The sequence below is a fragment of the Micromys minutus genome (genome assembly GCF_963924665.1).
Source record: "Micromys minutus genome assembly, chromosome: 28".
NCBI lineage: Eukaryota > Metazoa > Chordata > Mammalia > Rodentia > Muridae > Micromys > Micromys minutus.
This window is the reverse complement of record NC_137963.1, coordinates 17,211,134-17,234,177: the sequence shown is the minus strand read 5'-3', so window position 1 is coordinate 17,234,177 and position 23,044 is coordinate 17,211,134. Positions and strand designations below refer to the sequence as shown.

The window sequence follows — 23,044 nt, the reverse complement described above, 5'->3', positions numbered from 1 at the left end:
CTACAAGATGAGTCCAGGACAACCAGGGCTGTTATACTAAGAAACCCTGTCTCAAAAGAACAAAAGAAAGGTGTGTGTCAGGTCCTAGGTTTCCTTATTTTTAGAAAACAAATGTTTTTCCTCAGATAGGATTCTCCGTGTGTTGTTCACTACATGCATCATGTGTTACATTGCTCTTTAAACAAAGTAGAAATGGTTCCTTGGCACTTAATCCTGGGCATCTCAGTTAGGTCACTAAAATTATTTGAGGACAACAATGGTGATGGGAGCTAGGGAGATACTCAATAATTAAGAACATATTCTTCAAGAGGACCTAAGGTCAGGTCCAAGCATCCGTGTCTAAAAGCTCATAACTTAGTTCTAGGGGATCTAGCTTCAGAGGACACTTGTGAGTGTGCACTCAGAAATACACAGGCACATACACACACAATTAAGAATAAATCTTTAAGAAAAATACCTGAAAATAGAATGAATACTCACAACTACTTTGCTAAAATGTAAGCCTATTGCATATCTAAATAATTCATTGTTCTCAGCTGAAAATTCCAAATAGAGATGGGTAGATTGTTGTGACAGCAATGTGGATGGTCTAACTAAGGTTATGACTGTTTTCGTAGTACTTCAAGAAACAAGAGGCCCATCTTTGAAGAAGTTTGCAATTTGTATATTTATGATGAACCTTATTTTGCTTATAGGGAAAGAACATTAGAACTCAAGTTGACTCAGGTACAAGTCTTTAAGTTGTTTCTATTTTTAAAGTTTAAAAGTGATTTTGTTTGGCTAAAATGGTTAATGTATGTGAAATGTTAGTGAAAAGATAAGTTTGAAAGTAAATATTGAGAATGGCAAATACGGAGAGTCAACTTGATTTTAAATGGAAGTGAAACCAGCATTGGCTTTATTTAGCGCATTCTAGAGCTCTATGACTGGGACAGCAATCAACGTCATTGCAAACAAGGAGCAGCTAGTGGTAGAGAGGATACTGGGCTGAGACTCTTGGATACAGCCACACAGATAAGACTTCCTCCTGGTCCACACACCAGAAGAGGGCATCAGATCCCATAGATGGTTGTGAGCCACTGTGTGGTTGCTGGGAATTGAACTCAGGACCTCTGGAAGAGCTAGCTGTCAGTGCTCTTAACCATCTCTCCAGTGCCTTCTAGAAAGTATTTTTAATTTTAAGGAGTTTTGGATTGTTTTCTTTGTTTTTTTTTTCCATATTACCACAAGTCACTTTTACTTAAATCAGAACTGTCCAACAAAAACATTGTTAGCCATTCATGATCTGAATTTGGTGTATGAAATAAATTATGGTACACATTAAAAGCCACAAGACATTTGTTTTGTAATAAATAAGGCAGTGAAATTACTCATTAGTGGCCTTTTTAAGATAAGCTATTAGGTCTGCTCTTTCTCTCTTCTTCTTAATTCCAGCGAAGATAATTTTTGTTCCGGGGATGTACTTTTGGGGATTCTCCAAATACTCCATCAGGGTATCCTCTCTCCAGGTGATGCCTTTGCTCTTGTTGGCATCTGTCTAAGAGACTCCAATAGCCTGACCTGTCTTCCGCCCAAACAGACCGTGGAGATTTGGTCCAGTCTTACGGTTGCCTCCCTTTTCCACAGTGTGGCACTGGACACACATTCTGAACAAAACCCCTCCTGCCTTTCTCAACATCACTCATTTTAAATTCGCTCCGGGCTGGTCAACACCACAGTCATTCAGACTCTTAGCCAGATGTCCCGCTCTCTAACCCAAGGACACGCCGGCCCACGCCTATGTTCCGGTGTCAGTGCAACCACACTTGTTCTTGAATTGTTTCTTATTAAATTACACAGAAAAGCACACAGATCATTAATTTTTTTTTTCTGAAGCAAACCTTTTCACAGCCCCCACTCAGAGGAGTAAGAACCTGAACCTGGAGGTCTCTTGGCTCTTCCTGGCGTGATCAGCAAGGCTCCTGCCAAATGGCCCTCGGCTTACTTTCTTAGTGTCATGCCTGTGGGATTCATTCATGCTTTTACATGGCTTATTCCAGAAGTTGCTCGCTAACCATCGCTCCGTGAGAATGCATTGTTACGTGTTTTGTAAACTCTATGCAGTTTGTGTTTTATGGGCAGAGGACGGTCTTCAGTTTGGAGCTGTTATGCTGTTAGATTTTCTTAAACATTCATACGTGCCTGTTGATACATGTGTGTACGGATGATTCTTCTCTCCAGCCCCAAGGTTTGCCCATCTCTGATTGAACTGTCTGCTTTCTCATTGACTGGTCAGAGAAACACAGAGAAACTCGTGGCTTTTGCCATTATGTGCCTTGCCTTTCCTACCTCTTGTTTTGTTTTGTTTTTAGTATTTGTTCTTAACTGTTATTGAATCCAGTTTTTCATTCTTTCACTTATACTTTTGATGCACTGTTTACAAATGTCTGGCTACTCCAGAGTCATAGAGCTGATATCTTAAGGTGTTGTTGTGTTTTGAGACAAGGCCTCATGTACCAGACTGGCCTTGAACTCACTGTATGGGTTACATTTCAATTCATTTGGAATTGTTGTATTGTTCTTGTTCATAGTATGAAATAGCAATTCAGTTTTCTCATTTTTTAAAGCACTTTAATCTATCAATCTGTTTATTTATTGTGTGTTTGAGTGTTTTATCTGCATAGATTACATGTGTATCACATCCATGTTTGCTTCCCAGGGAGGCTAGAAGAGGTTGTCAGATGTCCTGGGACTAGAGTTCCAGGTTGAGTGACCATGTGGGCACTAGGAATTGAATTCTGTACTCATTACAAAAACTTAGTTACTGACCCACCTCTAAACCCCTCATACTGTTTTAGAGACATGTTGTGTCTGCTTAATAGCTGAGTTGTTCTGTATTTGTTCTGCTTTTATGGGAAAGGTACACACGCCGTCTTATAAAGTAGTCGTAGGAATTGCTCTGTGGTTAAGAGCACTCTCTACTCTTACAGGGGACCTGAATGTGGTTTTTAGCACCTATATCAGCTGACTGACAACTTCCCACAACTCCAGTTCTTGGGGCTCTGACACCCTCTTCTGCTGTCTGTTTGCCCTGTACTTGACCACAAACATACACATGATTAAAACTAACAATAAATCTTACAGAAGACGTCAGGTGGAAGGAAAGAAACCAAGAAAGGAAAGAAAAAGAATAGTTATACCATTTTGTTCCCTAAAGGTGAGATAATTTACTAGTAAAATCCATCTAAACCTAATATTGCTTTCAGAGTATTTTACGATAGATCCACTTTCTGTAAGCTGTGGAAGACTGTTCTGACTTCATACATTTTTCTTGATGTTTAAGCAATTTGTGTCTTCTTGGCATTTGTGCTTTCTACTCAAGTTTTAGGTCTACTGGCCTCATGTTGTCCATGATTTTTCTTCTCTTTGTAAGCTCTAGTGATAATTTTCATTTCTGGTGTGAAACTGACTTTCTCCACTTTCCCTTGCTAGTATTTGAAATCTTGTCTTTCCAAGTTTATCTTGGCATTTCTTCCTTACTGTAGATTTGCTGTTCCTCCGCTTTCTGGTTTTGTTCCCTTCTTTCAACTTCTCTTGGTGTAGTTCTGTGTTTCCTTCTGGGAATAGTTGGTAGTGTTTCTTTTCGGGTCTACACAGCTAATGTTATCAATTTCTCTGTGGCACACAGTAGCTGCGTCCCAGGTCTGGGGCATGCTATACTATCCTCCTCATGCAGTTTGACAAACCTTCTTGCCCCGTGAATTCTGTCTGTTCTCAGAAAGAAGATAGTATTTGTCATTTGTGTATATATGGTGCTTACATATCTGTATGTAATATTGAATGTGTTCCCTTTTCTTCCCATGCCTCATCTTTGTATAAAGTTGCTCTGTGTTCCCAGTTATCCACCGACACATTTGTCAGGGTTTTTCCCGTTTTGTGCTTTCACTGTCTTTTGGGGATCGGTAGGCGTGTGGGACCTCTGTTGTGCTTGTGTATCTTGGCAAACATCAGTTTTATTTGTGTTCTCACATGTTCAGATTCAAGTCTAGGTTACCAGTCACTGGTAGAAATTCAGTTATTTTGACGGTTTCCATTTGATGCATTTGGACAGAACCCACTTCTATAGGTAATATTGAACACAAGGCTGTCCTAGTGGATTTCAGCCGGCAGTAGCAAGTGGCTGAAGTTCTCATAAATAGGTTTCCCTTCATAGGGCTTGAGAGAAGGCTCAGTATGTTCGGAGCACTTGCTGATCTTTCAAAGGACCCAGGTTCAGTTCCCAACACCCAGATGGTGACTGTTATCCTTACTAAATTATTCTTACTGAGATTGTGTCCCTACGGTACCTGGTACCATTGCTGTCATGACCAGTGTGTGCCATCAAACTTGAGTTTGGTAGCCTGGATCTACCAGTGTCTAGCTCATGGCTTCAACAGCACACTTCTTGCACATTGATGACTCTGTGGTATCCATCTGGTGAGTGTATGAAGCTACCGAGATGTCTGGTGCTGTTTCCCTTGTCTGTGAACAGGTATCATGTACTTGTTCACAGATTATACACCAGCTTTAAAAATCACCACATAGGGGCTGGAGAGATGGCTCAGTGGTTAAGAGCATTGACTGCTCTTCCAGAGGTCCTGAGTTCAAATCCCAGCAACCACATGGTGGCTCACAACCATCTGTAATGGGATCCAATGCCCTCTTCTGGTGTGTCTGAAGACAGCAACAGTGTACTCACATACATAAAATAAATAAATCTTTAAAAAAAATCACCACATAGTAGGCTTCCATTGATTTTTATCTTATTAATGTCAGAAAAGTTGTGCAAATTTTGGAAGTGGTGAGAGAAACTTAGCCCCGTGATACTTCAGACAGCACTCTTACATCCTCAGCGTTGCTTGTTCCTCTCGGCACCTGGACATAAAGCAGTTTGTGTGTTCTATGGTTGTGGGCAGGATCGCATTGTCAAAAGTGACGTCAGGTTTTTGAGGAGAATACAGACCATCACTGTTAGAGCACACAGCTGAGAAAAGAGAAGGCAGATGTGGAAACATGGGAAAGGGAGGTTCTCATGTGCAGACAGCTTCTAGAAAAAGGGTTGAAATCGTAGTGTGTTGAGAGGCTGGAGAGATGGCTCAGTGGTTAGGGGCACTGGCTACTCTTCTGGAGGACCTAGGTTCAGTTCCCAGCACCCATGTAGCTCACAACCCTCTGTAACTCCAGCGCCAAGGAATCCAGTGGGCTCTTCTGGCCTCTGTGGACACTCGGCATTCATGTGGTACACAGACATACATGCAGACAAACACCCATACACACTAAATAAGTTTTAAGAGTGTTGATTTGTCACACACACACAGACGAGAACATGCATGTGTGCACGTGTGATGCCCCTGAGTGCAAGAGGATTCTGGGTCCCCGGGATGCTGGGAGTTTGGTACAGAGGAGATACTCCATGGGAGCCATGGAAACCAAGGTGGGTCAGGTAGAGTGAACCAGCTCGAAGACTGCACTGAATATACATTTCTCAGAGGGACGCTTGGTTTTATCATGCTCTAGGATGGTAAGGAAAGGCCAGCTAGTGGTTGCGGATTTGGTTTTTTGTTTGTTTGTTTGTTTGTTTGTTTGTTTTTGTTTTATCTGTTTTTTGACAATTTAAACTGTCTTCCTTCTCATCTGGAGGTGAGCTTACCCCTCCATTTCTTAACACTGCTCCCATTTCACCTTGTACTCGGATTTGGAACTGGTCAGTGATTTGTGTAATCACGGCTTCCGTCAGTCTGTTCTCCCATGCGTGCCCATGTGCGTGGGCGTTACTTGGAGGAAGAGATTGAGAGCGATATGCCAGCTCCACTTAGTTCAAGTCTGCTCCTGAGGGCCCCAGGTAACCTGTTAACAAAGGACGAGCGTTCTTTATGCACTGAAGGTTCCTTCAGTCTTCCATCTTTTTTAAAATCTCCCCTAACTACTTCCTTTCTTCTCATCTTTTGCTACTGTTGGTAAAATGCTAAATTTTTTTTCTGGTGATAAGTTTAGAATTTTCTAGTATTAATTCCATCCTATTATTGAATAGTTGGGAAGTGTGTTAGCCAGTGCCCATGGCAAAATGATCAGTGTTAGATACAAGGCATAGGTTCTCGTACATGTAAATAGTTTTTGGAGACGGGATCTCACTGTGTAGCCCTGGCTGTCCGGAATTCACTATGTAGACCAGGCTGGCCTTGTGGGCATAGAGATCTGCCTGCCTTCTGAGTGCTGGAATTAGAGGTGTGCCCCACCACTAGACATGGCTAGGAATTTCACTTCTTTACTGTCTGTATGGAGTTCTTTGTTACTTAACATCATCCCAGGATGAAACTCACTAAAGACGGGGATGGCACATTAATATCTCTATTGTTTTTATTTCTAGCTTATTCTACTAAGCTCAACAAATTTCCTGTATTTAATATTAATGATGACTTGAGTGGTCTGTGTACCAGTGCAGTGAGCCCAAACACCACCAAAGCCACGAGGTACGCCCTAAATGTGTGGCGCTACTGGTGCATGACCAACGGGCTCAAAGACCACACGGACATCACCAAGGTAAGGGACGCGTGAGTTTGCTCATTCTTTCTTGGCTGTCTGCACTGGGCTTCCGGGTGCCAGCCACCGTGCTAACTGCTGTGGGGAACCGAGGTGAAAGAACATGAAATGCAAAGGAAATTATCCACAGAACCAAGTAGAATTTAGAGAGTTCTAATGAATGTCTGTCAAGATTCAGGAGAATAATTCCAGCTGTGTTTCCAGGAAGAGGTAGGAGTTGGTAGAATTAGAAGGCAGGCGGGTGGTGTGAGATGGTGTGAGAAAGAATGGAGAGGCAAAGCCTGCTTCGGTCCTGCAAGACCGAAGCACCAGACATCGAGGACTTTCAAGTAACAAGCTCAGGGTCTTGGGTTTGGTTTGGTTCGTTTTGGGTTTTTTGAGACAGGGTTTCTCTGTGCAGCCCTGGCTGTCCTGGAACTCACTCTGTAGACCAGGCTGGCCTTAAAGTCACAGAGATCTGCCTGACTCCCTGCCCCCCAAGAGTTGAGATTAAAGGTGCGCAGCACCACCACCCACCACCAAGCTCAGGATCTTGTAAACACTGGGAATTGCTGAAGTCTCTTGGTTTTCCATGCTGCAGGATCCGATTGGGAGAGCTGTACGTTTCTCAGGTCAGGCATAAAGGACTTTCAAAAACAAATCAAAAAAAAAAAAAAATATGCAAGGCATAGAGGGCTTAGAGACGGCTCAGTGGTTAAGAGCAATCATTGCAATTGCAAAGGACCTGAGTTCAAATTCCAGCACACATAATTGGGTAGCTCACTTGTAACTGTAACTCCAGTTCCAAGATCAGTGCTCTCCTCTGGGTTTGCAGACAGCTGCACTCATAGAACTCTGTCCCTCCAGAGACACAGAATTGAAATAAATAAGTAAATAGGAGAAGCTGTGCAAATGTATCATGGCCACGTTCTTACCAGGCAATGAAATGACACTTAAGAACAGCCAGAACAAAAGGAGAGATTGCCTACAGAGTCAAAAGTGAGGGTGAAAGACTCATTAGAAACCAAGCAGCTGAAAGGATATTGGAACAAATGTCTTCATTGTTGAAAGGAAAGTAATTTCAGTATCCACAGTGAAAAGACTTTTCAGAAGAGGCAGTGATGACTTTTGAGACATTCAGAGATGAGAGAATTCAGCAGCAGCAGATCCATACAAGGAGAAACATTTGGCCTCCATCCAAAAGGGAGAGGCTGCCATCTCTTTGTGATGGAATGTGGTCCATCACAAAGGGGAGGGAAGTACCAGGGAGAAGGGTACTGGGTAAATATGTGGGTGCTTTAAATCTTCCTATGGAGTCTCATTGACTTTCTAAACAAAACAGAAACAAGAAAAAATAATAAGTAGTGAATTGATCCAGAAAAGAAGAAACTGGGCAAAACCAGTTCTTCATTAGCAAGTCTGCAAGTCAGACGAGGAGGGAACGTTCATAACTAGCTGAAAGAAAACCTGCCCACCTAAAATTTTACGCTGCCTCTTCTCCCTGCCCTCCTCCTGTCTTGTTCTTCCTCCTCACTTCCTCCCCACTCTCCCCTCTTCCTCCCTGCCTCCCCTTCTTTCTCTAAAAACAAACAAACAACAACAAAACCAGCCCGGTGGACACCTTTAGTCCCAGCACTGGGGAAACAGAGGCCTGGTCTGCCGAGTGAGTAGAAGACAGCCAGGTTTGCCACACAGAGAAACCCTGTTTCAAAGAGGACAGACAGACAGACAGACAGACAGAGACAGAGAGACTGTATTTGAAGTCCCATCAGCCAAGAAAGAAGTTTGGTGACAGAGCCCTGATTAGTATATCGACATTTTAGTGTGTCCCTATCCATAACAGAATTAAAGTACGTTAGTCACAGATAGCTAATTAAAAAGACCCTGATTCTGGGGAGTTATTAAATGACTTACAGATCAAGAAGAAACCACAAAGGAAATTATAACAGATCAGGAACCAAATGAAAATTACCTCCCAGTTTAGAATCTGTGGAACGTGACTTGTGGTGGAAAATTAGGTAGGCTACCTGGAGATATTTACCTCTCCTATTCTTCCAAGTGCAATCCCCCAGTCTCATCCCCAAGTCTGCATCAGACCACCTGCTGCATGTAGCCTCTCTTACTTCTCTGCCCCCATCTCCAGTAGATCACACAAATCTCCTCCCCCAACCTCCCCTCTCTCACACCCTCCATTGCTTTATTCCAGTCCTCAACGTCAGGAGACACTCCTGGGGAACCCATAGGCCACTCTGAGCAGGGAAGCAGGTAGGCTAACTGCAGGTCTTCACCGCTCCCTCCAGCCCTGCATTCTCTTCAGTGTCAGCCCCAGCTCTGTAGGAGTGGCCCACCCTCCTCTTTGACCCCATTCTCAGGGGACTAAGCAGATCTTGATAGAACCCCTGCTTTTCTACCTCCTGTGGATTCCCTCACCCTTTCCCCGGGACATCTCCATTCCTACATGTCGGCTCCCAATATACAGAAATAGATTTTACCTGGAAATCTGGTTGCCACATCTATCCCAGAAGGATTTTCCACCAGACAACCCACAGCCACCATACTCTTGAGAACCATCTTAGGGCATCAGAAACCAAGGAGCAAAACAGCCACCTCACATAGACAAGACCAGATATCAGCCACTAGAGTTATAATCTTCCCTATCACAGCAGGCCCTGAGTATTACAACATACTGAAGTACAAGGCAAAGACTTTAAAATAGACTTTAAAATATGATAGAGCTCCTTATAGAGAAATTAACAGTTCCCTTAAAGAAATCAATGCAAACACAAACAAACAGGGAAAGGGAATAAATCAAATAGTTCAAGACCTGAAATGGAAACAGAGTCAATAAAGAAAACCCAAACTGAGGGAAATCTGCAAGTGAAAAATTCAGGACCTAGAACAGTAACATCAGAGGCAAGCATCAACACTTCATCAATCATACATGAGATGGAAGAGAGAATCTCCGGCATTGAAGGCAACACAGAAGAAAAGGATACCCTCCCCCTTATCCTCCCCCAGTTACATCTTAAAAACTGGCACAAAATTCAGGGAATCTGGGACACTGTGAAAAGACTGAATCTAACAATAATAGGAATAAAGGAAAGAGAAGATTCCCAGGTTAAAATCACAGAAAGTATTTTCAACAACAACAAAAAAAGTTTGCCTAGCTTAAAGAAGGAGATGCCCATCATGGTCCGAGAAGCATAGAGAATGCCAGATAGACTGGAACAGAAAAGAGAATCCCATCAGCACGTAACATTCAAAACACTAAAGGTACAGGTCACAGAGTAGTAAGAGCTGCAAGAGAAAAACAAGAAGGAACACATAAAGGCAGACTCCTAGTTACACCTGACTTCTCAGAGGAGAATCTCGACTCCAGAAGGACCTGGGTGGATGCTCCACAAACTCTAAGAACCACAGACACCCGTCTAGATTGCCATACCCAGCAAACTTTTAAATCACAATAGATAGAGAAAACAAGACAGCCTACGATAAAAACCAAACTTTAGCAATATCTATCTACAGATCCATCCCTACAGAAGGTGCTAGAAGGAACTCCAACCTCAAGAGGTTAACTACACCCAAGAAAAAGCAAGGAATATATAATCCCACACCTGCAAAAAAAATGGAGGAAGTATACACACATACATACAACACATATACACACACCACCACCAGTAACAACAACAACATAACAGAAAACAACAGTCATTGATTATTGATATCTCTCAACATGATGGTCTCAACTCCTCAGTAAAAAGACACAGACTAACAAAAATGATGTGAAACCAGGATCCAATCCTTTTGTTGCACCCAAAAAATACACCTTAACATGAAGGACAGACATCACATCAAGGTAAAAGGATGGAAAAAGACATTCTAAGCAAATGGACCTAAGAAGCAATCTGATGTCGCCATTTTAACATCTGACAGGATAGATTTCAACCCAATACTAGTCAGCAGAGATAGGGAAGTATATACTCATCAAAGAACAAAGACCTACCAAGAGACATAAGGCATTACAATTCTTAACATCTGTGCCCCAAACAGAAGGGCAACCAAGTTTGTATAAGAAATACTACTTCAGCTTAGATCACACATTGACCCTCACACACTGATAGTAGGAGTCTTCAATACCCCAGTCTCACCAATAAATACACCATCCAGACAAAAAGAAATTCGGGGGCTAACTCATGTTATAAAGCAAATGTACCTAACAGGTATTTACAGACCATTTCACCCAAACCCAGAAGAATACACCTTCTTTTCAGCACCACATAGAACTTCCTCCAAAACTGACCACATAGACACAAAACAATTCTCTACAAATGCAAAGTAATGGGAACAGCACCCTGTGTCCCATCTGACCACCACTTACTACAGCTGCGTATCAGCAACGGCAGAGACGACAGAAAGCTGACACTCCTGGGAACTGAACAACTCGCTACTGAATGGAAACTGGGCCACGACAGAAATCGAGAAAGAAGTTTCTAGAATCGAATGAAAGGGAGTGGGGTACACACCATACCCAAACTTGGACACACAGTGACGGTGGCTCCAAGAGGCAAGGTCATGGTGCTAAGTGCCTGCATTTAGAGAGATCTCATGCTAGTAACTTGACAGTACACCCAAAAGCTCTAGAACAAAACTAAAGTCACATCCAAAAATAGTAGATGACAGGAAATAATGAAACTCTTATCCAAATTAACTAAAAGATGGAGAGGGAATATCCAAATAAAATTAGGAATGAAAAGGGGACATAACAGCAGATACCAAAGAAATCCAGGGAGTCCATAAGGATGTACATTAAAATCCTGTATGCTGCTAAATTGGAAAATCTAAGAGACATGGATGAGGGAAGGAATACAGGGAGAGACAGCTAAAAATAAGGACCATTTGGGCGCTAGTGTGGAAACCTAATACAGGAGAAGCCCCCTTAAATATTTACACATTCATGAAGGCAGGCTAAATGAATCACCAAATATGAGGGAGACAGGGCCCCAGCTAGACATCTCTTGTCACCAAATGAAGCCTCTAGTATTGAGATGGGGTTACATCTAATTGAGTTTTTGTCCCTAAACAACACACCCTGTTGCCAAGACTATAGGTGGTTCTCCACAAACTGTCAGCAAAGCCCCACTGCTGAAGACAACACCCACACAACACAGTGAACATGGAGGAGTTGACTGAGTGTGTGTGACACACACACACTACATCCCTACATTTTAACTCCTACAGTATAGGAAGTTAGTCTGCAAGCTACTAGAAGATACACACACACGCGCACACACGCACGCACGCACACATGCACACACACACCAAACTACTCACAAACCCTTTAGTCTACAATGATGTCCTGCCTGCATGTAATGCAATGGAGTGCCATCCAGCATCTGACTTAAGGCCTACCCTATAAGATAGGACCCTGCTTAGATGACCAGGAATCGGACAGCCCAGGACCTAGGTCGAGACCAAATGCTCCTGTTCTGGAAACAACAGAAGAGATGTCAATCAAATGACGCCTAATGGGGTTCTGCTGTACAGAGAGATAAGCGCTTTGCCCAGCCGTCTGCCGAGAGGCTTTCCTATACAGCAGAAGGGCACAAATACAGGCTCCCACAGCCAGACATTATACAGAGTGACAGACCTTGGAGCACTGAGCCCTAAATGGGATGTCTCCATTAAATCCCTCCCCTAAGATCAGGGAACCCTGCAAAAGGGGCAGAAAGGGTGTAAGAGCCAGAGAGGATGGAGGACACCGAGAAAGCAAGGCCTTCTATCAACATGAGCAACGTTTGTACAAACTTGGAGACCACGCAGCGTGCACAGGTCTGAACCAGGTCCCCTGCGTGTATGCTGTTTCTATGGGATTCCTGAGTGTGCAAATGAGAGGTTCTCTGACACGTGTGCCTTCCCACGGGCTCTTTTCCTTCTGTTTGTCTTGTCCAACTCCACCGTGTTTTATTTTTGCTTTATTTTATTTTTTTATTCTTTTTAAATATTTAACTTCAATGATTGTTTTTTAAAGATGTATTTACTTATTTTATGTAAGTACACTGTAGTTGTCTTCAGACACACCAGAAGAGGGCATCAAATCTCATTACAGATGGTTGTGAGCCACCATGTGGTTGCTGGGATTTGAATTCAGGACCTCTGGAAGATCAGGCAGTGCTCTAACCACTGAGCCATCTTTCCAGCCCTATTTTTAAATTATTATTATTATTTTATTATTATCCTTGGAAGCCTGTTTGTTCTCTAAAGAGACAGAAAGAGGTGGATCTGGGTGGGAATGGAGGTAGGGAAGAGCTGAAAGGAGTGTAGAGAGCGGAAACATCGGATAGTTCATGTGAGAAAAATGTTTTAAATGAAAGGATCAGCTCAAGGTATGTAAATAGTTTAGTTACGTCTCTCGAGTATATGGCTAATGTTCAGTCAGGGTGAGCCTGTGGTTATAGAGTGTTAAGAGCAGAGTATGGTCCCTTGGACTCACAGTGTTTTCTGAGTCTGTCGCCCCTCGGGCTCATGAGAAAAACTATATATACATCAGTTAAGCATCAACTTCCATTTTCAACAAACTCTGAACTCTGAAGGTTACTCCTGATGTACATATGAAAAATAATTTGTCTTGAGAAGACTTAATTTTGAGAAGAGTTCTTTTTCTTTTTTTTTTTTTTTTTTACCTAAAATACTCAAGTTTCTTTTTAAAAAAAATGATTTTTATTTGAGTATTTTATACATAAAACCACTGAAGTCTTTTCTCCCCCAGTAGGCTGTATAGAACCTTCTGGTACTATGAAGACTAGCCAACAGGGAAGAAGTTTCCTGGTCAGTCTTGAACGTATTTTTTTTTAAAGATTTATTTATTTTATGTATATGAGTGCTATGCGTACACTGTAGCTGTCTTCAGACACACCAGAAGAGGGCATCAGATCCCATTACAGATGGTTGTGAGCCACCATGTGGGTGCTGGCAATTGAACTCAGGACCTCTGGAAGAGCAGTCAGTGCTCCTAACCGCTGAGCCATCTCTCCAGCCCCAAACTTATTTTTTTCTATCTGGCAACTAAGGTGTATGGTGTGCTGAGCTGTATGTCCTTACCATGTTATAATGGGCAACAAAGGATGCTGCAAGTGGCCTCTGGACCTAGGACTGTCTAACCAGTAACTCAGAGCTCATCCTGGCATCTAAAATGTCATTTAATGATGCATTATTTCTGGGCCTGCTCCCAACATTTCTTACAGTAAGTTAAATAATAAACCAGGTAGTGGTGACACACACCTTTGATCCCAGCACTCAGGAGGCAGAGGCAGATGAATCCCTGAGTTTGAGGCCAGCCAGGTTTACCAAGGAATTCCAAGATGGCCAGGACAACACAGAGAAACCCTGTCTCAACCCCCACCTCCCCCACACACAATAGAAGATTTATATTAAAAATCAAATATGGAGGAGGGGTAAAAAAATGCAACAAAAGCAGTATTTATAGGAAAAATAAAGGTTAACTCTAAATGCCTATGTTATGGAATAAAATACAAATATAAAAGCTATAAATCGATCAATTAATATGATGTTGAAATAACTTAAAAGGCAGATCTGTGCTGGGCCTGGTGGCACATGTGTGGTTTCAGCACTTGGGAGCTAGAGGCTGAAAGGACTGTCGCAAGCTCAAGGTCAGCCTCAGCCATGTACTGAGTCCCAGTCTTCCCAGGTCTACTTCAAACATCCTGTCCCTAAAACAAAACTAATTAAAAAAAAAAAGTTTTAGACTCGGATGACGAGATAATAGTAAATAAATAACAAGAAGACTCTGTAGAACGTGGCACACAGCGAGGTTATGTCCTCAGTGGGGCAAGCTAGGTGTGGTGGCTCCTGCCTTTGCTGCTAGTTCAAGGACAGCCTGGAGTTTACAGAGACACTCTCTCAATTTTTTTTTAACAATAAAAGGAAAGGAATTAAGATTAGAGAATATAAAAGAACACAAAATGCCAAGAGCAGTAATAAGGGGCATATTACTACCAACCTTACCAAAAACCAAAAAGGCTTCTGTGAACAACCATGTGCCGGACAGAGCTAAAAGGAACTGATTGAGAAGTTTTCAAGAGAAACAACAGAAAGAAAACCCACCCTCTGTAGCTTCCTTTGCCCTGGAGATCAGTTCCAGCCTCTTACCTCCTGCTGCACTGCGTGGGGACGGGCGCAGCTGCGCTCTCTCCTGAGTGCACATCTCTCCAACGAACTTGCTGCTCTTCCTCCTAAAATGCCCTTTTCTTCTGTGAGGGTGCTTGGGAACATTCTATGTGCTCTCACAGAATGAGCCCAAGTTCTGTCTCTGCATTCCCAGACTCTGTCCCCCATCACCTGGGTCCCATGGCATCTGTATCACAGTTTGTGTTGGTTATGTTTCTGTTCGTGGTGACCATTCCCACACAAGAAGCCACTTGGTAGAGGAGATGGTAAGGAACGGCAACAGGGCGAGGGCTTTTTGTTTACAACTGAGTGAGTCAGAGCAGAGGAGCCCCCCCCCCATTTTCCCATTTCTGAGCCCCTGTCTTTACCTCCTGAGTGCTGGAATCACAGACATGTGCCACTATTGGTATGTGTGGTGCTGGGGACAAACCCCAGAGCTTCTGCGTGCTAGGCAAGCAATCGACCTGTTGAACTCCATTCCCAGCCCTCCTTTATTTATTTTATGTATGAGTACACTGTTGCTGTCTTCAGACACACCAGAAGAGGGCGCTGAATTCCATTACTGATGGTTGTGAGTCACCTTGTAGTTGCTGGGAATTGAACTCAGGACCTCTAGAAGAGCAGTCAGTGCTCTAACCACTGAGCCATCTCTCCAGCCCCCACTGAGCATTTTTTATTCAGTCCTAGACCCCATGATTGGTGATGCCTACAAAGCCCTCGATCACTGTAGTTCCCCAGAGTCTCTTAGTCCAGCTGAGGAGGAAGGTTAGCCACTGCTTTCCAGTGGAGTGATCTTCGTCGATTGCCTGTCTGCTGCCACAGATGGTTCAAAAGCTCCTTAAAGGCGAGAGCTGCCCAGGTTCATGACTGGGTCCCCAATTCCAGCGAGAAGCCTAAGTGGGTGATGGACATGTCAAGTCGATGACCTAATCTAAGTATCAGGAGCACCCCACACACATAGATATGCAATGTTTTTCTTGGTTCCCACAAAATGCTTTACACTTTAAAATAAAGTCACAACAAAGCAGTTTCAGAAGTGTCTGCTCACACAGAGTGTATTGCTTGCAATAGAAGAAGCGGTTCATTCTGGCCTGTGCCCAGGCTGATTTGCTTGTCAAATATTTCCCATTACCAAGGCATCCAGTCTCTTAAAAAGACACTGCAAGAAGTAGTTTTACTTCAGCTCTCGAGAGTCAACTTACGGTGTCACATGGGGAAAGGCTGGCAGCAGCTTATAAACTTGGCTTCTGTCACGTAAGGATGACTGGGACTAACAGCTCTTAGCTACCAAGGCACGCTGACACATGTAATCTCAGCATTCTGAACCGCAGAGCCACCTGGAGAGAGGTTTTGCTGATTTATTTTTCTCTCCTTTTTTTTTGACAAGTTCTTACTGTGTAGCCCTGACTGCCTTGTGCTACCTGCTGTGGACACCAGGCTGGCTTCGAATTGCCACCAACTCAAGGCATATGCCACCACATCCAGTAATTTGAGTTTTTTAAGTTGAGGTAAAATAGACATAATAGTGAACATTTGAACTATTTTTAGTGTAAAATTTTTCTACTTTTCTTGAGATTCCACACACAAGTGTTAAACCATTTCCATCCCTCCTCACTGTGATTCCTCTCATGCTCCTGCAACCCGTGTCATGTTCCAACTGCATCTCAAACTCATGACCTCTTCTCTTATTGTTTTGTGTGTGTGTGTGTGAGTGTGTGCACACACGTGTGTGAGTGGGCATTCTGTGTCTATTTGGAAACTCTACCTGGTCTCACAGAATGAACTCAAATTCTGTAGGTTTCTTTACTGCACACACGTGAGTGCACACACACACACACACACACACACGGATATATACTACATACACATACGTGACCTGCCGAGTCCATTTACTGTTGCTTCTATGTACATGTGTTTAGGACTGACCCGTGGGATTAGATGACCTACCATGGGCTCATCTCTGGAGCAGACAGATTCTCCCCTTCTGTAGCTGGTACTTGCCTGTAGCTCTCCTTCCAGGGGCAGGACCTTGTAGGATTTCTCCCATCCACGTTGGCAAGACAACTGGTGTCGCTATGCAGGTCTCCTTTAGATGACCATTTATTTGCGTTTTCATGGGTACAGCCTCACTGTCCTGTATAGAAGATACTAATCTCACAACGGATGTCCTGGCTCTCTTCCACGATGTTCCCAGAGCCTAAAGGGTAGAGACTGTATTGTAAATGTGCACGTGGGGCTCGAGACCCTACAGGCAGGTCTCCCATTTTCTGTGTGGATTTCTGTGATGGTCTTCATCTGCTGCAAAGAGAAGCTGATTTGATGAGGGATGAGAGATACGCCTAACTGGATATGAGGGTAAGTATACCGGCTTAGGGAAGTCACCGTGACCTCACCAGCCCTGGGACGTCAGCTAGGCTTACAGCAGTAGGCATAGTTCTCTCCCACTGGGCTGGCATTAGCTCCAGTTGGAGACTCTTGAATGTTCACCAGATGCAGAACCACTGCTGCACCTCCTGGATGCTTTGCACGGTGGTGTCAGTGCACGGCTTAGCGGCACTCGCTGCACACAGGGTTCCGCAAGCCGTCACTGTCACTCCTTCCTGGGATTCTTCATCTAAGTGGGAACTCTGTACCTACTGAATACTGTAAAATAATACAGCCTTCATTTCCTCCTTGCCCCAGCCTGGAGACTACTATCCTGCCATCTGCCTCTGTAAATCCTACTCTAGGATGGGCAGATTAGCAGAATCTTTACTGCCCTTTCTGGCTTTTTCTGGCTTACTTGTTCTCTGTGTCTGAAGTGGGAAATGTGAGCTTTAACGTAACACTTCAAGATTCCTTTTTATTGCTGAAGAGAGTATCATGCATATATATGTGCCTTATTTTTATTTACTTACCTACTGATGGGCATTTAGGTTTTTCCCACACTCTTTGGTCATTGTTAAAAACACTACAGTAAGACTTTACACATCATTCTTTTGTTTGGGCATAAACTGTCGGTCCTTGTGAATTCATTAATTAAATTGAGGGAACAGGATGTTTCTAAGGCAACTACATTGTTTCCCGTTCCCATAAAGGCATTTGAGCATTCCAGTTTCCTTACATTCCAACTCACACTGGCTATCAATTGGCTATCATCGCTTCTTTTCCTAACTCTAGTTATCCTACTGGGGCAGAGCACAGTTCCACTCAATTTTAATTTTCTTGTGCCAAAGAAAAAAGAGATTGGGGCTAGGCAGAGAATATCTAATGGCCTTGGAGTCCCCTAATTCTGTAGCACTCTTTAAGGCCCAGGTTTGTTCAGGTTTGACTTTTTTCTACAACCAAAGAAATCCCAGTGAACACTGTCTTGTTCATAAGAAGCTGGCCTCAGGGCTGGAGGGATGGTAGCTAGGAGCACTGACTGCTCTTCCTAAGCACCCAGGTTCAGTTCCCAGCACCCACATGGCAGCTCCCAACTGTACAGATCCAAGACCCCACACCCTCACACAGACATGCATGCAGGCAAAGCACCAAAGCACATAATCTAAAAATTAATAAAAAGAAAGTTAGTCTCATGCTTTGTGCACAGTTACTCTAATCTGTAGTACCAATGAACTAACAGATCTAACCATTATCAGGAAATGGTTTTTATGTCCTTCCTTCTTTCCTCCGTCCCTCCCTCCATCCCTCCCTCCCTCCCTCTTTCCTTCTTCTTTTTCCAATTCAGCACGCCACCCTGCCTCTAACTTTATAAGAAGTCCAGTTTTCATTGTGGGTCTATTTTTATAGTTCTTGCCTGCAAAATACTTTTATTTTTATTAAGTGGATTTCTTGCAACATCAGTTTGACGTCGATCCTAAGAAGCGTAAGGGAGAAACCACATCTTTTAAAATGATTTTTCAGTATTTTAAATATTGAAATAGGCCATATTCAGTGTCTGTGCCTGTAAATACTGAGATTGGTCATCCATACACTGTGACGACACTTGTGATGCAGTGACTCCTGTCACCTTGACTAGTGTCTTACAAGGCACCACGTTGCCCTGGACTCGTGTGTGCCAGAGCCACTGTGTTTGCACACGCTCGTTAATATTTGCTTACTGTCTTTGTGTGTGTGCGCACAGACATACCGTGGTGTACATGTGATGGTCAAAGGGCAGCTTGTGGAAGTCAGTTCTTGCCTCTTCCTTTGTTCTGAGGCAGGGTCTCTGGTTTCTCTGTCTCTGCCTCCCATCTTACCTGGAGTGCTGGCATCACAGATCCATACTGCCACATACGTGAGTCCTGGGATGTGGCAGCCATAGGCTTGCACGAGGAGCACTTTTCCTGCTGCGCCATCGTCCCAGCCATTGCTTCCTTGGCGTTGTGTTACCGTGGATGCACCTTATCCAGCACAGTTGTCTGCGGCATGAGAGGTCCTGTGGGTTCCACTAATACCCCTTGACTTTTTATGTTCTGTGTAGATGTGGGCCGGATAAGAATGGGGATCCTATGTGAATTCTTTCCCGATAGTGCCCACAGAGCGAGCAGCGTTCTTTCGTGTTCTTTCCCCTCATTTTATGTCAGCCTTCTCGTTCCTAATGTTCTGAAGTCCCTGCTATGCTTCTCTCTTCCTGTCTGACTTGACAGGACCTGATTAACTGGATAGGTCTTTTCAAAGGTTGATGCTTTCCCCTTCATCCTTCATTAGTTTAGATTTTTGTTTTTATTGGCTCATTTTATGATTTATGAATTTGACTTACTTTTCTAGCTTTGGGGGTATCTAATCAGTTTGCTTACTGAGAATAACATTTTCTAACAAATCATTCTAGTCTACGTTATCAGAGTATATTTAATGGTAATATAATATTAATTTAATATAGTAATAGAGTATTTTTATATCTAATTGTAATTTAGTTAATTTTTACTTTTAAATCAAATTTTTTATGGATACTACTTTTTTAAAGCTTTATTTTTTGCCAGGCAGGGGTGGCACACACCTTTAATCCCAGCACTAGGAAGGCAGAACAAGCAGATCTCTGAGTTCAAGGACTGCCTGGTCGTGTGTGTGTGTGTGTGTGTGTGTGTGTGTGTGTGTGTGTGTGTGTGTGTGTGTGTGTACATGTACATGTGAGTGCCTGCAAAGGCTAGAAGAGGGCGTCTGGTGCCTAGAACTGGAGCTACAGGGACAAGCCCCTGACTGACATCTGTGCTAGGAACTGAACTCTCTCTGCTTGAGCAGCCAGGATGCATAGCCTAATTAATACCATCTCTCCAGCACTAATTTGGTTAGTTTTTAATCTATAATCTTATATTTTCTCTTTGGCTCTTGGGCTATTAGCAAAATGAGGGCTAATGATAGTTTCTACTCAAACATTTTTATCAGCACTTCCATCTTGTCCAAAGAGTGTGTCATGTAGCCTGACCTGACAGAGCAAGGCCGCGTACTCTTTATTTCTTGAGCACAGCGATTGCTTGTAAGTCGAACTCATAAGACTGGTATTGAAAATGTATTGATATTAAGCTAGAGGTAGGTTAGGGTGTAGTCAGATAATTCACGGGGAAGATCATGGAGCAGGACATTTCTATGTGAGTAGATGAGTCGGTTCTCTTCCTGTGAAGCCCACGCTTAGTCGTGGGTACCAATCAGTACGGGCAGGTATGAAGGACATCAGTGCTGTGATGATTCAGAGGTCAAGTTACAGAACCCTTTAGAGAGGATGCCTGAACTTGACTAAAGGAGGGGAAAACAAATGGTTTGCAAGCAAAAAGAAGAAAAAAACCTTCCAGGGAGGAATGGTCAGTGTTACAAAAGGCCAGTCATAATAATGATCTGTGTGCACATAGGCAGTTGGGACAATATATAAGGGTGTGGATGCATTGCTCCTTCACACCCTCGGGAACTTCCGGTCCATGTCCACCACAAGCATCTCTTGTGCACTTTGAGACAGTGGCTACCTGTGTGCTGTATTTTACAGACGAAACCTAGATGATCCAGACTGAAATTCACTGCTTTTCTACTGTATAGCATGAAGGGTTTGATCCTCTAGAGGTTAAGAAACCGTCCTCCCCATAGCACGGCCCCTAGTGAGGATTGGGGGAAAGAGGGCTCAGCTGTTCGGGTGTCCTCAGATGTATAACCTCGGTGTTTGTCTCATTTGAGATCCCTGCAGTGAAGTTGAACGAGCTGCTTGAGAACTTTTATGTCACTGTCAAGAAGAGCGACGGCTCAGACTTCCTGGCTACCTCACTTCATGCCATCCGCCGCGGCCTGGACCGCGTCCTGAAGAACGCAGGCGTGGGCTTCTCCATCACCAGCAGCACCTTCAGCTCTTCCACCAAGAAACTCAAGGAGAAGCTGTGGGTCCTGAGCAAGGCAGGGATGTCAGGTGCCCGGTCCCGCAACATCGTCTACTTCTCCCTCTCCGATGAGGAGGAGATGTGGCAAGCAGGGTGTCTAGGGGACGACAGCCCAATTACTCTCCTGTCCACGGTGGTCAAGTACAACAGCCAGTATTTGAATATGCGGACACTGCAGGAGCATGCAGATCTCATGTATGGCGACATCGAGTTGCTCAAAGATCCACAGAACCAGCCCTACTTTGCCCGGACAGACAGTGTGAAGCGGGAGAGCCGGAGTGGTTCGACCAGAGTGTGCCATGGGAAGATCTACCATGAGCACTCCAGGGGGCACAAGCAGTGTCCCTACTGCCTCCTCTACAAGTACATGTACATGCACCGGCCACCCACCCAGATGGAGGCCAGATCCCCCTTCTACCTTACAGCCCGGAAGGAGGCCGCGGACATGAGCAGCGTGTGGTACGAAGAGCAGAGAATGGGGTTACGGTCTCTCCGGGGAATTGTCCCAAACTTAGCCAGGAAGGTCAAACTGGAAAACTGTGAGAACTTCACCTTCGTCTCCTTCACTCAAGTCTCCAGGCGACTTGGCTCCCACAGCTGCTGCCAGTGAGCCCTCGGGGCCACGCCGCGGTGCTCACCCGTGTGGCCCGGGCCAGGCGCCAGCAGGCAGGTTCTGAAGCCACGGAGGGAGGCTTGGCTCCATGGTCCAGCCGGTCTCCAATACCACACCCGGCCATTCCTCGGACTCCAGCTTCACTTTTACACAAAAGTAGAGGACTGAATAATTTGGACGTTTTATCTAAATGTGTGACACCTTGTTAAATCATAGAATATAACGATATAAAATTACTATATACAAGAGTGAAGAAATTCATTTTATCTAGTGCCTTTTTAGCACAGGTTTTCTTGAAAAAGAAAAAGGAGAAAAAAATGTTTTGAGTAGTTACTTAAAAAATATCCCAGTAGCCCGGTAGCTTTAGAATCGTATAGAATTATATACGCTTTGTTGGGTTTTGGGTTTTTTTTTTTGTTTGTTTGTTTGTTTGTTTGTTTTCCCCCACATCGGGACCTAGAGCAGGAGAGGCAGACAGGAGAGAAGACTTGAACTCAGCACCGTTTTTGTTTTCTTGGTGGACCCTCTGCCGGGCAGCGGGCTGCTCACCAGGGTAAAAGGTACATTTTTGCTGTGCTGTTCATAGAGGCAGTTTGCTGGAAGGAAGGTCTGTTCTCTGAAAGGGCGTGTAGGACACACAGTGCAGGGACTCGGTGGCACGCACCGTGAGTTCTCGTTAGCGGAGGGTGGACTCGGGAAGCCTCCTGTGACCCGGAAGTGAAACCTCCTGAAGCGGAAGTGCCTGTGTCTGTCGTTCTCCTTTGAGAACACTTGCTGTTTGGACTTCGTTTTTGTTTCGTAATCTGCTTTTTTACATCTCCAAGTTGTGGTGTTGGCAGGAGTCCCCGGACCTGTGAGGCTGGCTAGGCTATGCTTAACTAGGAGAATCCACAGAGTGAACCTCGAGGAAAACCCTCCCCAGGGCGTTTTTAAAACCCTGGGAAACCTGTAGGCTGGCCCCAGAGCTAGGGACACTGATTTAGGCAGCCTGCCTGGAAGGCAAGCCCAGCGCAGGGACGCAGCTACGGGATCAGAGCGTCACGGTAGGTTATTCCTGCATTTAAAAATCATTTCACATTAATAAAAGTCAACCTGACCATGTGTTACTTAAAAAGCAGACTTTTCTAGTAACTACTGTGAATACATGTTTTTAGAAAGGAGCCCAAAGAGTGCTAATTAATAATAGTAATTTCTACTCTATTTTCTATTCCAGGAAAGACTGCTTTAATTGTACCGTTATGTTCTTGTGTATGCTTTCTAATCCCAAATTAAAATCCCAATGCACATTCATATTGCACAAGTCTTTAGATTAGTTATTTATCTTCCAAAGCCTTGTTTTGGTATTTACTTAAAACCGCTGTTTTAAAGTCACTCACTAGTCACTCAAGAA

At 43.8% G+C, this 23,044-nt stretch overlaps 1 protein-coding gene and 1 pseudogene across 3 annotated transcripts in view; one reads left to right on the top strand and one right to left on the bottom strand.

The window, feature by feature from the left end:
- The window catches only part of KIAA1958, a gene marked incomplete at its 5' end in the record, with an annotated part of 54,225 nt that extends 32,561 nt beyond the window's left edge, over positions 1-21,664 (top strand). For both annotated transcript variants that reach the window (XM_080940269.1, XM_080940268.1), the window contains 2 exons: positions 6,386-6,558; positions 20,845-21,664. In XM_080940269.1, coding sequence (XP_080796395.1) covers positions 6,386-6,558; positions 20,845-21,651 — 980 coding nt within the window. In that variant the 3' untranslated portion in view covers positions 21,652-21,664. The remainder of the gene's footprint in view (positions 1-6,385; positions 6,559-20,844) is intronic.
- On the bottom strand, positions 1,367-1,685 carry LOC308438617 (cytochrome c-like; annotated as a pseudogene). Its single transcript has one exon. The product of its transcript is annotated as a cytochrome c-like (transcript).
- Positions 21,665-23,044: the final 1,380 nt, after the last annotated feature.